Below are 17572 nucleotides of genomic sequence, written 5' to 3' on the forward strand. Positions count from 1 at the left end.
CTTGGTAGAATCAATATCGCTCCGAGGCGGACTTGCACGAGGCACACCGGTGCGAACCATTCACCAGAACTCAGGATCGTTGTTGATCTTTCCCCAGGGTGCTCATGATACCCATCCCTCTGAATGCAGTTTTAGGAGACAGACAATTACTTGCTTAATACGGGTTCTCCCTCGGTAATGCAATTGCGGGACCAGTGCAAAGTATCTGTGCAATATTGGATCATACATTAGGAATATTCTCAAGTGCTCATGCCGTATGTGCTAGAATTGAATTCTGGATACTGTGACCTGATTGGTTGATCAAATACAACCACCATGTCTCAGAGAGTGGAGAACAATAACCGGGGTATTCAGCGTAAGGCCGCTTCTGAGAAGCGAGAGAGGGACGTCACGGTGAGGGTAGTCAAACAGACATCGTCGGTCCGGATAAGCAATTCCTCCGGTAATGCGGAAGCGACGATGCGTATGCTTTTGGCCTCGTCGTCCAGCCCCCGATCGAGTTTGCGTAGGAGTGAGCCCTCGCTTGCTCAATCACCCACATCCCCTACTTCTTCTATGAAGACCAGCCCCACTTCTTCCGCTACAACCAGCCCCACTAGTCAGTCCCCTAGAGCCAGTAGCAAAGACAGGGCCTCTAAAACAGAATCTTACTCTAGTCGCAACTCCAAATCGGAGTCGAACATATCTGCCAAATCTAGTCAGTTTGGAAGTTTACGGAGCTCCACCTCGAGTAGAATGTCCACTGGACCCACCGCACGTAGGATTAGCGCTAAAAAGGCACAATCACCAGAGAAAGCAGAGCCAGATTCACCGCCAACCCCACCAACCACAGACTCAAGGAAGATTGATCTTTTAACGGTTAGATGCATAAAGTATTATTTACTATTTTGAGACGCATGAGCATTGCATTGAGAGCTTATATCATCTCTGGTATACTAATAAGATTATTTCATCTGTAATAGAGCCTGAATGAGGTAGCTCATTTCATCTGCTTTGTATAGGAAAAGCTAATTTATTTGTGCTATGAATAATACAAATATTTTGATAGCTAAGCTTCAGATACTTTGATATCTATCAAATAATACTCTTATTATGAATTTTGCCTTTTTAAAATTAAATACATATATCCTGGAGAAATTACTTGCTCTTCATGCAATTGTAATGTGTCTCAAAATGTTTTGTCGTATTCTTTCATAGCTTTCTTTTTTTAATGTACATATCATTTTATTCTTTTCCTTTCTTTAATCAACTATTTTATTTTCCTTTCTGTTCTTCTTTGAAGAAACATACGCAGCAGCCATTGCACTCTTCCATGCAGCAATGCATGCATTGCTGATCAAACATGCTATTATGCATGATACAATATTAATAGAGTTCAGGGCTATGGATGGCTAGGTGGGGAGTGTGTATGAGTCACCGTGTTATTTGTAGAACTATTGTAATTTATAATTAAACAGCTGAATCTCTGTGATTTTTAATCCATTTTAAGATTTGAAGAAAAATATTAGCTGGGTGAAAATGTTAATTCATTCTTAAAATCAAGATGCCCTGTTTTATTATCTTGTTCGTTGTTTGCTCTTTATTAGGCCTATACTCTCTACACTTATGATCCGATCAGCTGTTGGTTAAAATAAAGTTGCATGCAAAACGAATTGGGATATTTTGAACAACCAGCGTAGGAATTACAAGATGGCGACGGGCAATTTTGCCCTCATGACAGCCCACATCGCCCCTACAGTTCCCCCAAAATGCATGCTTTGGGGCAACAATTCTTTCACGAGTTGCCCCAAGATCTGTCATTATATTAAAGATGTTTAGAAAGTCAATATTCTACTAACTACGGCAGAGTTAAGGATATTTGCTTTTACTGCATCATTTCTTGTCACCCCTAAAAACTAGCCCTTAAAATGAAAGAAATTGCCCCATAAATTCTGCAATTGCCCCAATGTGAAAAAAAGGATAGCCCCTAAAATGAAAATGATTTCCTCCCCTGTATAAAACAAACATTGTGTTGGTTATTCCGAGAGATATAATCATATACACTTTCCTTAAAGGAGAATTCTAGTTGTGGAAATGGGGAACACAAAAATCTTTTCGAGTTTTTCAAGTTCTTTTCACGATATTTGGGAAGAATTGTATAAAAATGTCCCCTCTGAAGGATATTGCCATTCAGATGCCCTCATATGAAAGTTATGACATCAAATGGCAGAAAGGTTTTGGCCAAACATTTGTGTGTCGTCCCATACATGCATTTCTGTGTGCAGTCCATGCATATAAGACAGAGTTATTTATTTATTTGTTTTTCATCATTTTGGCAATTCCTACATGTACATGTATATTCCACAGCACAATAGCACATACACTAATTCTGAGATGAATTGTAATCAAAATGTCCCAGTCACTTTGAGGCAGTTTCTGTCACAATTCAATCTAACGACTCCAAGCCATCTTTAAAATTGAGAAAGAATCCTTTTCCCAAACTTCTTTTGACTTAGTTCACACAGAGTTCTTTTGACTTTTATTTAGCTTTTAGTGCAAATCTTTATCGATGCTATGTATCCCTAATTACTTTTATCAAATCATGATCGATTATAGTAATTTATTAAGAAGACTAGTTACATGTGCATGCGTGGTCAATTAGCCTGATTGGCTTTTGCCTGGAGATGGTAACAGATTTGCATAGGATTATGAGTTTGTGAAACATGCTCAATATGTCTCTGGGTAATTGCATCTAAGAACATAATCTTCTTTTCTCAATTAATACTTGCTGTGGCAATCTACTTTACATCTAATTTCTTTATCCATGCCTTTATATTAGGCAGCATCCAATATTGAAAATTACTTTTATCAAACCAAGTTGAAATTGAATCATTTGTCTTTAATACTGTTTGGAGCGTTATTGTGACACAAAACTCAAACACCCTGCGCCTATCGAGTTAAACATTTTAATAGCTGGCTACATTAGTGATCAGAGTTCCAAGATTTTGGCTCACAAGATACATTCTTTGTAACAGGATGTTCCTGATGTAAACCAATGTGGTGGCAATTCAAACCACATATTTGGTTTTGCAAAGACTAATTAATCAACACCTTGGGAAATTAAATACCCCATTGCTTTAAAGCTGCAGTACAATAAAATACATTTTTAAAGATTTGTCAGGCTCTTTGCAGACATACAGTCTTGGAAAGAGGAATTCACGGTGGGGGTAAAGTAAAGATGTTAGACAAATAAAAAGATAAGGTCTCCATGTACAGTAGAAGTAGAAAAAAGGATTTTATGTTAATAAAATTAAATCAAAGTACAGAGTCACAATAACTTTCTTAGCTTTGGTTTTCATGTCAGGTATAAAACTGTCCACAAGAATGCTGGAATAGAGGAAGACAAATTACATAACAAAACTACATGTATATAAGTTTAAACAGATTTCAAAGGGTCTGCAATGAGAGGGTTGCAGATCCAATCAGACAGATTTATTCAAAAAATTTTAAATTAAAAATTGGTAAAAAAAATGTGTTTTGCAGGACTTGCAAAACTAAGAGTAGACCAAGATAATAACACAATCTCAAAATATGTACCAGTACATTGTAGATAAGTATCTACTTGTACAGTCAACTTTATTAATGAAATCTAATTGACAGACTGATAATCTGTACCAAGACTCCTGGGCTTGTATCCTGTAGAACTAATTATAACTCCGGTAGTAAGGAGAGGATTTCCTTCGCCTCGTAGTGTCGTTGATGGAAACGATTAATAAATCCATTTCCAGTTGGAGTATTGATATCTGCAAGGTTGATATTCGATTGGGATTATATACGAAGTCAAGGGTATAGGTATTCTGGTTGAAGAATGAGAGAGAATTTTGATGTTCCGTCCGGATGAAACGGCGAAGGAAATCATTTGCAGACTTTTCTTGATTATTTTGATTCTTTGATTTGAAGTTCACAATTTGACCCCGTATTTTAATGTGTTGATTCAGTGCCTTCTAGGTTTAATTACATACGTTCAATACCAGGAAAGTTTGGCTGCCTGTGAACTCCCATACCGGTACTCTAAATTTCATGGGAATATTAAATTAAATACTGACATAGATTTGAATCTTTAATATATGAATCTCAAATCATTTTAGATTTAAAAATGAGTTGTAAGATTTTGATGAAAATCTAGAGACAGATAATCTGTACATCTGTCAAATTCCAGGGATTTAGAGTGAGTGAGTGTGTTTTGTCCCACATACCCATATCTGCGTAGGGGTACCTGTGGTAATCATTCATATTCTAGTTTTTTTTTTTTATAAATTACTGAGGACCACTTTCTACCAGGTAGTGAAATTAGACATGACCAGTTTATGATAAAACAATACAATTTTGAGAGATATGGTCATCTGAATCCAGGATTTTGACCATCCATTTCTGACGAAAAATAGATAAGATATCAAGGTCAAATAATTTTCAATTTTAATTCAAAGGTTGACTTTTAGCCTGATCTGCTTCCTATCGGCACACTCTCCGACACATGTCAGTATATGATATGACATACCGTTTGATCGACGTGCCTGTCATGAAAAATTATTAGTCATTCTTTATCATCTGTCATTTTAATGATTGACAACTAAAAACAGCAACATCTCGGAGGGATTATGATGGGATATTAGATCTAGTCTGCCTTCAAGTTGATCCATGTTGAAGAAATTAATAAAAGGATTCCTGCAGGAAGAAGTATATAAAGCTCCAACCTTACGATGTATTAGCACTTCAGACTTAAAACGGAAATATCTTGAAGGTCGCCATACCCCCCTCCCCTAATCAGAACCAAAAAAAAGACAAAGAAATATAATTTTAAACATTTTTTTCCTATTTATAATTTGGTGTAGCTTATAGGCATACGCAGTAATTCAATGTATTGCATACTGCATGAACGTGTTGGTTAATAATTTGCCTGTCTTTTTTACATTTATATCCAATTAATGTGATTAATTTGTAGTGTACATGAAAGTGATAGAAATTGCACAACATAATAGTAGTGCTTACATGTAGTAATGATGACATTTACTACAAACTGATAGCTGTAATAGTATTAATAATAGTGGATTAATACTTAAATATAAACAATGGCATCCATCTGGGCAAGTCATAAATAATGTATCTACTTGTAGGGGATTCCTGTAAACTTAATTTGATAAATGAATGAGTCACATTTGGAACAATGTCTTCTCCCCTTCTCATCGAAACAATTCAAATCGGTGTAGAAACCTCCCACTGTTTCTCCCTTTGAATCCAAATTTAATTTAAGAATACGCTGTTGCAGGTTTCTAGCACTTTGGCATCCAAAACGAATGATTAAGCTAGAGGGAATACCGATCAGAGATGCAATACACATACATGATGTTTGTGTAGATAGTCTTCGGTGGCAAGCTTCTTAGGAATATCATTTAGAAACTAGTAATCCCTTTATTACTATAAGACCATGGACCTACATGATGAGACTATGACTGAGCCCTGTGAGACTTGAAAGGTGCCTTTAACACTCGACTTTCTTGGGCATAATTCAAAATTTCAAAGCGTACTCTAAGTTGCATGTGCGCTTGATATTTAATATTGAAAGCGGTTTTACATAATTGTAATTATTATTACCCTGGTCATCTGATCCTGGTATGCCCTCACACAGGGGCCGTCTGCACCAGCCCGAGTTTTCAAATTGGCACGCTATTTCAGATCGGCAAATTTTCCCGATCTGAACAATCTCGGGATTATTTGTAATGGAGATGCAATTATCGTGCTAGTTCGCTGGATTAATCTTGAGATTGCAATCCCAAGTCAACTTAGGGTTATTTTAAAAATAGAGAGCTATTTTACGAATTATCCCGCTAATTCACAGGTGCAGACGCACTCGGGATTATTTATTCACGGCGTCAGACCATAATCGATTCCTCGCTCGAGCAGGAATCACTCTTCTTGCGATGGTGGAGACGGTTTCTTGAATCCCGAGATTAATCTCGAAGAGGGCCGATCAGGCTAAAATCTCTAGATTGAGCAAACTCGGGCTGGTGCAGCACCGCCTTATTAAGTGTATCCCTTTGTCCACTCCCTGGGGAGCGTTCAAACAAGAGTTCCAAGACTCCGTTGCGAGGCATGATACGTTATTGGTTTTCGCATCCAGCAGATAGGCCTACCCATTTTATACCTGGGTGGATATAGTGGCAAAGTGTGGATTTACACCTTGCCAAAAGATTCTCGGCCGCAATGGGATTTGAACACACGACCTACTGATTACAAGGCGAGGGTCAGAACTGCTGCACTACTATGCTTAGAGTGAATACAGTCTGTTTTCCAAGTCTATAGGCCTACTACTAGTGTGTGTAGTGTGATTGAATTTGATTCAAGGAGTAGTTACCTCACTCTTATTGCATTTCAATGTCATGAGATTGAATTATGTGGTCTGGAATGGGTAATGGATTGGTTTCCTAAATATTTTGAGACCCAATTGAAGTTGGATGAAATTAGGATATGTGATCTGATGCTAAAATCGAATAGATCCATGCATGATTATTATGTGAACCATACTTGTTGTGCCTTATGGGCTTTATGGCCTTTATATATCTTTACATTACACCAGGGAATAATTTTGCTTTACAAATTTGAATAGCATTTTGGGTCATAAGAGAAAAGCTCTCAACTATACATTCCTATGTAAAAATATGCTACATGTATACAAAAGAATTAATGCATTGCAGTCTTTCAAAAATGTGGAGCAAACTGCGATGCGATACCAGGAAAATTATTCCCTGTTTATACAGTAACATTAAAGTTCTAGAGAACCCTAAATACCTGTACTACAATACGTGTGTAACAAAAATAGTACCTTGAAGAAATACTCCCTTTTGCAGCTTATACTGGAAGCTAAACTGAGATGGATGCATGTGCAATGGTCGACAGTGACGTTGGAGGTTATTTACAATAAGAAAATGGAGAGTGCAAGTAAAAACTGGGCCATTCGGTTTATAATAACCAAAGTCCAGCAGGTGGCTGCAAAAGTACATGTATATGCATACAGGTAATGTATATAAAATACAAAGTTTTCCACATGCAAGGTAGAAAAAGGTTGTGTAGCCACGATTTATTTGTTTTTTAAAATTGAATGATATTAAAGTCTGTGAAAATGCAGAGAAAAGGTACAATTGCCTCATGTGTGGAAGGGGAATCTGTTTTGTTGATCAGTTTTGTTGCATTGTATCCTGCTATAGTATCATCAACATTATCAACATCATCATCAACTTCATGATCATTATCATCATCACTATCATCACCACCACCACTACCATCATTATCATTGTCATCATTATCATTGTCATCCCCATCATCATCATCATTGTAAACATTATCACTATCATCAGTCATCACTATCATACTCAGATTTGTCAACATCACGATCGTGATCATGATTTTCATCATAACATCACCACCACCACCATGATGATCATCCTTATCAACACCACTACTACCATCATCATCATCACCATCGCTCTATTCTGCGATGTTGTTTCCTCCACCAAAGTAACCTTCACATTGCCCATTCTTGTTCTCCAGCAAGGCATTATCATTTCATGAAAAGATATTGGATGAAAGCCGGAAAAGCATGAGGTAGGATCGTGTGCAATGACACAATTAATGCACCTGCCATCCTCCCGCTCCCTATAGCATACCGAAAGGTCAGGTTGCCTCCTGCAAACCCCGAGAACCCCTTTCTAATCACGAGGATTGAAAACTAGAATTTCTTTTTTAAGGGAACGTAACAGATTAAAACTGTCATACATGTAAAACCTTATATAATGTAACTAACAAGATTATCAGGGTAAAATTATCAGATTATTAATTTTCAAAAAGAAAATATGTTGCAGATCTACAAATGTTTTTGTATACAGGTCTGCATTATTTGCACATGGTGATCACCACGGCCTATTTTCAATTGGTCTGATGCCAATTCGTCCAATTACTAACTAGTCTGTTATCATTTGGTATACCATCAGTTTGTCTACTATCCACATGGTCTAATTGCCATTTCGTCCACTCACCATTTCGTCTAATAACCAGTTGGTCCAATAGCCATGTAGTCCATATATCGTTGGGTCTGATTGGTCAAGTGTTAGTTGGGTGAAATGAATGAAAATAAAATGGATTTTAGACCAACTGGTTATGAGACGAAATGGTCATAGATGAACTGGCAATTAGACGAAATGATGATTGCACCAAATGGTTATTGGACCAAATAGTTGTTGATGGACAGAATGTTATAGGACCAAATTGTTGTTAATCGAAATGTTGATGGACGGAATGGCATTAGACTAAATGAAGGTAGACCATGTGATAGGTAGACGAGATAGCAATAGACGAATATGCAATTTACCGATCTCCACATTATCAAACATCCTTATACATTTTCTTTGTTTCCTTCAAAATATTTGTTGATGGTTGCTACTTCATGTGTACAGCGGCTGTCTTTTAGGGGAATAACTCCACATTAAAAATGAATGCAATCATTGTACCGAATTACATACCATTGGGGGTGGAAATAACATACCCTTGAGGAGAGGAATAAATTGTCTGGGATGGGAGCTCGCCTCCCTCTCAACACTGTCTTCCTGGATGTTGTTACCATGGCGATGACATCACTTACCTTGAATAGCCGATGACTCAGCCCCCTTTTTCTCTCTTCTCTTGTTCCAAACTTATTGTATCTCTTGTCTCAGTCACCTTGTATCATTGTGTCTTTTGCCAGTTGTGTTGGTGTGTACCTGTCCATCTAAACTTTGTATACGTGTTTGTCTCTTTTCACTGCCAGTTTGTATGTCTGTATGTCCTTTCTTCATGTTATACTGAGGTTGTTTTACCTGACTGCTAAGAAAGCACGAATGCCTGTGAGCAAGCAACCAGGGGACCAACCGCTTAAGGTCCTCTCCGAGGGACCTGGTAATGAGGATAAATGCCTTACCAAAGGGCACTAGCGCACCACTTGGGAATCGAACCCGGGTCACCAGAATCCGAAACCCCCGCTCTACCGACTGAGCTATCATACTACTGCATTTCTCCTCATCTTTTTTCAATGTCTTGTCTTACATGTACACATATAGATATCTCTCTCTGTCTAAGTAACATTTGTCTCCATGTTTTGTGTTACGTCTCTGTCTTTTTATCTTGCAGTCTGTCTCTCTTTTAAGATTGTACAGTGACAATTAAACCTTTGAAAGCTGCATTGACCAAATTCTAGAGTTTGTTTTTGCCATTGCCCACAGAATTTCTATAAGTTTCCAAATGTTTCCCATTTTTTTTAATGTTTCCAAATGTATAAAATTACTTTCAAAATGAAGGAAAGTGAATAGGCCTATCCATAATATATTCTCTCTCATTTTTTTTCATATATAATATCTTCTTCATATTTATACAAGGTAGTTCCTGCATTTGATTTTTAATCAAGAGTACGAGTATGATTATAGGTGGTTCATATCAGCCTCCAGTTCTGTCAGCCATTTGTGTTATTCTGACCTGGCGAGTCTCCGGTTACGAATTAATGAGCTCATAAGGAGTTAAATTGTTTAATGGTGTAGAATGCGGTGGCTTTAGTGTGTATACACACTTCAGTGTGATTCCCATGTCTAGTTCAAGATGGTATCATTATCTTGTCAGTTCGGTGGTGAAAGGGTGTGTTTTTTTTTTTATATGTGTACATGTAGAGTATACTGTTCAGTGTTGACTATATCTTGGTGCTGGTATTCAATTTTTGGCAAAAAGATATTAAAACTGCCTGTGAAATATAGATTACCAGTGTGTGGTAGGGATTTTGTTTTTCAAGTATAGAAATAAGAGAAATAAACACAATAATTCAATATATGTTTGTAAAATACAAGAGCATGTAGCTATAAATTTTTTCTCAAAATTAGCCCCCTGTAAAAACACACCAAAACAACCAGCATCAAATGTATGTGTAACAACATATACTTGGGAAAGAGATAATAATGTGTAACTGTATCCAATACGCATAAACCTTTGAAAATGCCTTTTGGAGTACAAAACTATTGACATCTATATAGGCCGCCTCAAAGAAACACTATTGAGATGTCTAATGCAATGAATATTGCAGTATACTACTACAAGATCTGTACCAGGAACTGTTGTCATTGGAAGTGCAATATTCCACTTTCATTCTCACACTATGTGCATTGTAGACATAATATGAACCTTGAGCTATTTTTCCTGTTTACATTTATGCACAGCATATACAACACTACTGTAATATTAAATAAGAACATGGAAGTAGGCCTATATTGTTTTTAATAGCATCATACAATTCAGTATGAGTCAACATTTCAGCATTCAGATATATTCTTTAAAAAGATGTTTTATGTATATATTCATGAATTTGGTAGATAATGTAATATTGGAGAAATGGCAGTATGCAAGTGATATTGAATACTGAGAGTGTTGGAGTGAAGAAATAAACAAAAATAAAGCCACTGGAAAAATTTATCCTACCAATCGCCTGGGACAAGTTGATATATACTGCACATTGTTGAAGAACAAAACTTGTGTATTGAATTTCACTTTCCTGTCTAGATCTAAATCATTGCCCATTCTTTGAAAGAGGAAATGGATCACTCTATTTCATGATCATAGTAGATTTTTTATTGTCTATTAGAATTCATTAATGCACATTGAACTCTTGAATTAATGTCCATGTGACAAATATACGTCCCCCTGTACTCTCTATGCCAATTTTCTTTTTATATTGGGGAAGTGTCCCCCCAGGAAAATGTATGAGGCTACTGAAAGAGAGTAAAAAGAGGAAGAGAATATCGATAGTGAATTAGATTAGCACAGTAATTAAAGCTAGAATGAGACTCTAACATCCACACATTGTAATAAAGATCACTATTACTCCATGCAAAATGGATGTCAAATTTCTGAATTTGAGTTGGTGGTTTTAGATGATGTAGCCCATACATGTAGTAAATAGGATTCCAATCAATTGGCCCAATTATTTTGCAATTAAAAGCAATGTTCTTGTTCTTTGATAATAACTAATATCCCAACAGTATATAATTATATACCTCTTATATCGAGAAAAATAAATTTTTCCTTCAGATTCTCTTGCTGCTCCCACAACCACCCACCGCACCCCACCCCTAACTACTCCCATCCCCATCAAAGTACATGCCTTCCCTGAATCTAGCACTTGAAAAATAAAATCAGGTCACATTTCATGAGATATGTTGTGGACCACTTTAATGAAGTGTCGGCCCATCTTCCTACCCCATCTGCTCCGGGTAGGGTGCGCCTCCAGACACCCATCCCGTTATCCCGCGCCCCTCCATCCCCCTATGGAGGGGACAAAGAGGCGAGAAGGATGTAGAAGATGGGTAAGGAAGGTGCAACACCATTGGTAATAACAGGTTTGACACCTTCGTTAAAGGTGTTCACACTCAAAAGCAAATTTGCCATTTTGCTGTAGAAATCCTGCTCATTTCCCCATTGGATGTTAAGAAGAATTTTTTTTAAAGATGATGGAGCATATTTATTCGATAATATTGCAATTTTATAAAAGGGTGCGGTGAAATTTTCCCCTGCGACGAATTATACTACCATATGGAAAACTATAATAATAATAATAATCCGCTTTTATATATATAGCACTTAATACATCGGAACGACGTCTCTATTAAAGCACTTTACAGAAACTATAACCCTAACCCTCTATGTAAGTATCTTCAGATAAAGTAGGCAACAGCAATTGTCATTGAAACAATGTCAGGTTACCCCCATTAGGAACAACTTACAACAGCTCAGCTAACTCTGAAATTTCACATTGATTTTTTTATTAATCGCAGTGATCCCAAATACCACCATTCTGTATTAAAAATGAATTCTTCATTCGTGACATGCATAATGTTCCTGTAAATGAACGTCACTGGTGGTGTTGATTAAAAGCATTGTCAGATATAGGCCTACTGCGTCATGGTAATATTGTTTTTTTGCCAAATACATTTACTCCTACCAGGATAGTCATATTTTATATCACCAAATCCTTGGTGTAACTGTAGTTGATATACAAATGTAAATACTTGAAATGTAATTTTACCTTTGTTTTCAAATTTTTCTTTCATAGATAAGGATTATTGCTACATTCTGCAATCAAAGAACAATAATACATCATTTAATTTTGACAGTTTCCTTTCTAGGTAAATCCTAGATTTGATCTGATTAAATAATCATGTTGTATAAATCTATCTCATTCATGAGTTATTATGCACATGCATGTTTTCCTGTCGTTAATCATCCCAGTTTCTTGGCTGTGCAGTAATTATGGTTTCTATAAATAAACAGCCATGTAATACCATGGCGTAATTGGCTCTAATCTAGGGTATTTATGGCCCGGTAATGTCACTGTCATTGTCAGCGCTGATGATACATTGTGTGTATGTGGAGCAGTCTTTTGGCTCACCCCACCTTGTTGCAAGTTCAAATTTGTGGTTTGAAATGAAAAGTGTACTTATCCAGGCATTTTTTAGGGGAGGATTTGTAGTGTGTATGGGAGAGATTTTGATTGATTGATTGATTGATTCATTGATTCATTCATTGATTCATTCATTCATTCATTTATTCATTCTCATTCATTTTCATTCATTTATTTTGTTTTATGTATTTTATTCTGCAGGGTTGGCCTGCTCAGTTAAAAAAGCAAACAAACTGAGAAATATAATCATTGATCAGTTTTTATTGGCTCTGTTGACTGTCATATAGTGATCACTCATTAATTATGATGATGATGATGATTGTGGTCGTGATGATTATCATGATGATGATGGTGGTTGTGATGATTGTATTAATATGTTGTTGATGATGATGGTGAACATGATAATGGTGATGGTAATGATGGTGATGATAGTTATAAGATGATGGTGGTGTTTATGATGGTGATGGTGGTGGTGATGATGATGATGATAGTGATAACGATGATGGTTGTGGACATGGTGATGATGATGATGATGATGATAGATACCTAGATGGTGATAGTGATGATGATGAAAATGGTAACATTATTTGCTTCTTAATTACTACTACTAGACCTTTGTTTTTTCCCTTTCATTGAAATGGTCAATATATGATTATGAAAATGAAAGGTCCATTTTTTTCCTTCAAAATGTCAACTCAAGTCACTCTTATAATCTGTAGTTACTTTCAACTTTGTCAGATGAATATGATCACTTGTCTTTTCCTTGTTTATAGGCTGAATATAATGTGTGGAAAAAATGTTGTGTAGGCCTATACATACACATGTACATTAAATTCACATACATGTATTATTAATATTATTAATATTCATATGCTATGAGCTAATGTCGCGAAATCAAACATGAGCAAGTATCATGTGCATCGGAAAAATTAAACCTAATGTAATATACTCATGGTATGACGTCTCTGGGAGATTACAAGTGCATATTATGGGATCAACATTAATGTTGAGCGAGACAGGGCCGGTCTGCAATATTAACATTTGTTTAAAGAGGCATTGGGCCTGGCTTTGCTTATAAAGAGAGATAATGATGGCTCTAAAATATTTAGGGTTGGAGTTTGCTGCATAAACTGGATACCACAAAAAGCGAAAGTGATTGACATAAGAGTGAGTTAACTAAAAATGCAATTTATTTTGTTTCAACTTTGAAATCAGTATTTTTATTATACATTTCATGCATGATTCTAATTATATTTCTTAATTGTAAATTATTACAGGATATCCGCCAACATGAAATCAAATTTCAATGAATAAATCGTTTTTATTGAACATGCTGTATTTGTAAATATTAATGCCTTTAAAAAAACAACTTGAGAATATAGAATTTTGACAGAGTATGTGACAAAGTGGTGAAGTATGGATTATTAATGATCTTTAAAACTTCATAATATTTCAAAATTCATAAAACATGAGCTTTCTCATAAACATGTTGATTTGTCATTTTCCCTCTGAACTAAAAGCAGAACTTGCCTTTAAAAACATGGTAGAATACTCAGGTGGATTTGCCTGGCTTCTTTTTTGCACACAGATACATTCAGGCAAATGTTGTTTCTTGTCTGTGCATATTAAATTGATCACATTACCTACCAGAGGCAGGCAGCACATGAATGAGTCCTCTATGTGCTTGACTAAAATCACTCATCATCGCACACATTTATCCGCCCTGTAACCGAACTCGCGGATATTATGTCGTGCCGTTCGTTTCTTGCGTTGACACACCCCTCCCCTCCGTGGCGACATTCGTGGTTGTGATCGGAGTGTGCAGAAATAGGAAATGAGATTCTCTCTCTCTTTTTGTCCCTTTGAAGACGCTCTAGACAAGGGCACCATGTTTGAAGGATGTTGGGGTCCAAAATTGCATCAGAGGTATCAAATGTTGGAATGAACTTGAAGGGGCAATAGGAATAATGAAACCCGAGATTCTTTGTTCACTGGTGTAACCTTAGAGATGTTATCACATTTTCTAAATTGGATAAATGTCATGTTCATAGAATCAGTGGGCTACATGTAATTGCCACAATTTATGAATGACGCGGCTAACAAAGGGAGCTTATTTTTGTCAGGGATGTACATATATGTATTAATGTTGGAGCCACTGTGATTAGCTGCTACATTCAAGGGATTAGCATTATGAGATTAAGGTTTCTGGGGAGGGGGCTAATATTAAATCTCATTCATGGTCTGACACTGTGGGAGATTAGTCTTTGTCAAAACTTGAATCAGACCTAAATAGGGATTTTTTTCAATTTTTTTTCAATTTACTTTATTTCATTTTCAACAGAACAAAGTAACGTTGTCTAAATAATTACAACAAACTTTTACAGACAAAATAAATTGAGGCATGTACAATATATGATATTTTTCTATGAGTAAAAGTAAAACAAAACAATATTATATAAAAAAGCAAAATATCATGAACATTATCAAATAAAATTCTGAGGAAATGGAGGGATCCACTAAAAAAGCAGTGCTTGAATTACACGTATGACATGCGTGTACATGTATTATTGAAAAGAAGTTGACAAAGTAATATCTTGAATTATTTGTAATTTTCCCATCAATTTATCTTTTATTCTATCATGATGTATTCTATTAACATCATAATACTAGTGAATTAAATAAATAAAAAGAGAGGAAGTTTCACAGACTTTAAATAGCAATATTGCTTGCAGTCGTATAAAGATCTACATGTAGATTTAAACAGCTTGATGAGGTGTATAAGACGAACATTCAGAATTATGCTTAATCTTTTATTATGTTACATATTTATTTTTGTAAATTTATAATTTTTTTCCTTGTGATGGTATAAATTCCTGTACTCCAAGCCCAAGGCGAGGGTGACATCACTATTTCTAGTTTTTCTACACCTATCACGTTCATAAAATCCTGACATGTAGTCACACAGTGATCTTATGTTTATTAGTTAGTTAGTTAGTTAGAAATCTTATTCGATTTCCAAATGGGATTGTGATTGAGAGTTCATAAAGTGCAGATTCTATGAATGTTATGTTATATGATTATGCAAAAGAATATTGAATAACAGGTGGGGGTGTACAGTAGGCCTACCTGTATGCATCTACGTATATGGGCCTGACCCTATAATAGTCTAGTTTGTCTTAGCCTTAATAGCTGATATATATATATATTTTGTATTAAAGAGCATTGTATATTTGAATGAGCTACATGATGTGACTCAAGCAATTTGAGCTCTGAAATTATTGTATTGTGCTTGTGAATTGAAATTATCTTTAAAGGTTGAGGCCACCCCCAAAAAGTTGATTTGAATAAAAAGAGAAAAATCCAACAAGCATAACATTGAAAATTTCATCATGTAAAATAAGAAAGTTATGACATTTTAAAGTTTTGTCTAGTTAAAAAAAAAAAATGCATATCCTGGTCGGTATGCAAATGAGGGGACTGATGACATCACACATTTACTATTTCTTTTGTATTGCATATAACCGTTTTGTGAAATTAAGGGAAACTTTGAAATGTCAGAACTTTCTTATTTTACTTCTGATTTTGATGAAGTTTTCAGTGTTAATATTATGCTCATTGGATTTTTCTGTTTTATTCAAATAAACTTTTCTTTGGGGTCTACTTGTCCTTTAATAGTGAAATCATTAAAGTAAAGTTTGTTATTACTTTCACAACCCTTTTTTTGGCAGTCTTTCAAAGATCTAATAGACACTGCAACAAGTGTGTCCTGAGACAAGTTTAGCACTGATACAATTTGTTGCTCAGTGATGGTCCTTTGTGAGAGATTTTAAGCTTCAAATTGAGACTATCTTTCCCCAAACTGAACAATTTTCACTTCAAACTATTGGAACGTATAATTTGCTACGAGAAGGCTGGCTGAGTTCATTATCATTGATGACAGGAAGAAGTAGCAATAAAAATATCTAAAATAATTTATCTTTCCTTTACTCATACCTATTCACCTGTTTGCCCCCACTTAGCTTCGTTCCAACTTCTGAGAATAGATCTAGTCAAACCAGCGGTAGCGATTACTAATGCAACACTGACAGTTGGGCGGAGGATCTGATATTCCTCCTCATCCAAAATATTAAATGTTACCCACACATAGAGTTGGTTCAGACTTCAGAGATTATATCGCTAAAATATTGGAGGTACTATATTATTATATTCATAAATTAAAAAACACAATCCAAACATGATGTATATACTCTTAAGATCATTCTTATTTTTTCATGCAGATGATGCAGGGTATAGCAGTGTGCATTAAAACTATGAAAAAAATATGTTCAGTATTAAATGTATTACATTTAGTATATCTATTCCATTTGTAATATCATTATCTGACAATCTGTTAAAGTTCTGTTTTGATAAGGTTTTTCTTTTTCATTACACCTTTTTTTTTGATAGGTTGTTAAAATATTCAATCTTTCTGTTTTTCACCAAACCTTAAATCTTAAATCAAATATGTTTTTTTGTTGTTACTTTTTTTTTCTCCTTCATGAAAAAATTAAAAACATGGTTGATCTGTGCTTTGCTTTTACTTAGTTTCAGAGAACTGCACGTATTACACCCACTTTTCCTAGAAAATCATTGACATTCAACCATTGCATTTGGTGTTTGTCATTGAATTGTGAAAAATTATTGATGTGTAATAAAGGAGTGTGACCTGTGGTGGAGGCATGTGATATGATGAATCAGGCATTATTCCATTGGAAATGTGGCATGTATACAAACTTTAATTATTTCACACTCTTTAAAAAAAATATATTGGATATGTTCACACAGGACCTTGATAAGTACCCCTATTACGAAATTCTTCCAGGAATCTCTCAGCTTCTGTAATGAAGACAACAATTTAACAAAAAAGCAACCCCCCATATTTGTTTATGAGTGTGGATTCATAAATTGAAAGTAATCAAACTTTGACTTTAAAAATTTTATCCGCCATCTGAGGGATGAGCACCCCTCCCCATTCACTCTCCTATTATACTCTACTGAAAATCTTCATGTTAATATTGTTATTTGTAAGAA

General features: G+C 35.5%; 1 protein-coding gene across 1 annotated transcript in view; it reads left to right on the plus strand.

Annotated features, from left to right (window-relative positions):
* Positions 1 to 315: 315 nt before the first annotated feature.
* LOC129278699 (dedicator of cytokinesis protein 9-like) overlaps positions 316 to 17572 on the plus strand; it is a 68504-nt gene continuing 51247 nt past the window's right edge. Inside the window, exon 1 of the mRNA XM_064110940.1 lies at positions 316 to 858. Coding sequence (XP_063967010.1) covers positions 316 to 858 — 543 coding nt within the window. The remainder of the gene's footprint in view (positions 859 to 17572) is intronic.

This window comes from Lytechinus pictus, chromosome 16 (assembly GCF_037042905.1).
Source record: "Lytechinus pictus isolate F3 Inbred chromosome 16, Lp3.0, whole genome shotgun sequence".
NCBI lineage: Eukaryota > Metazoa > Echinodermata > Echinoidea > Temnopleuroida > Toxopneustidae > Lytechinus > Lytechinus pictus.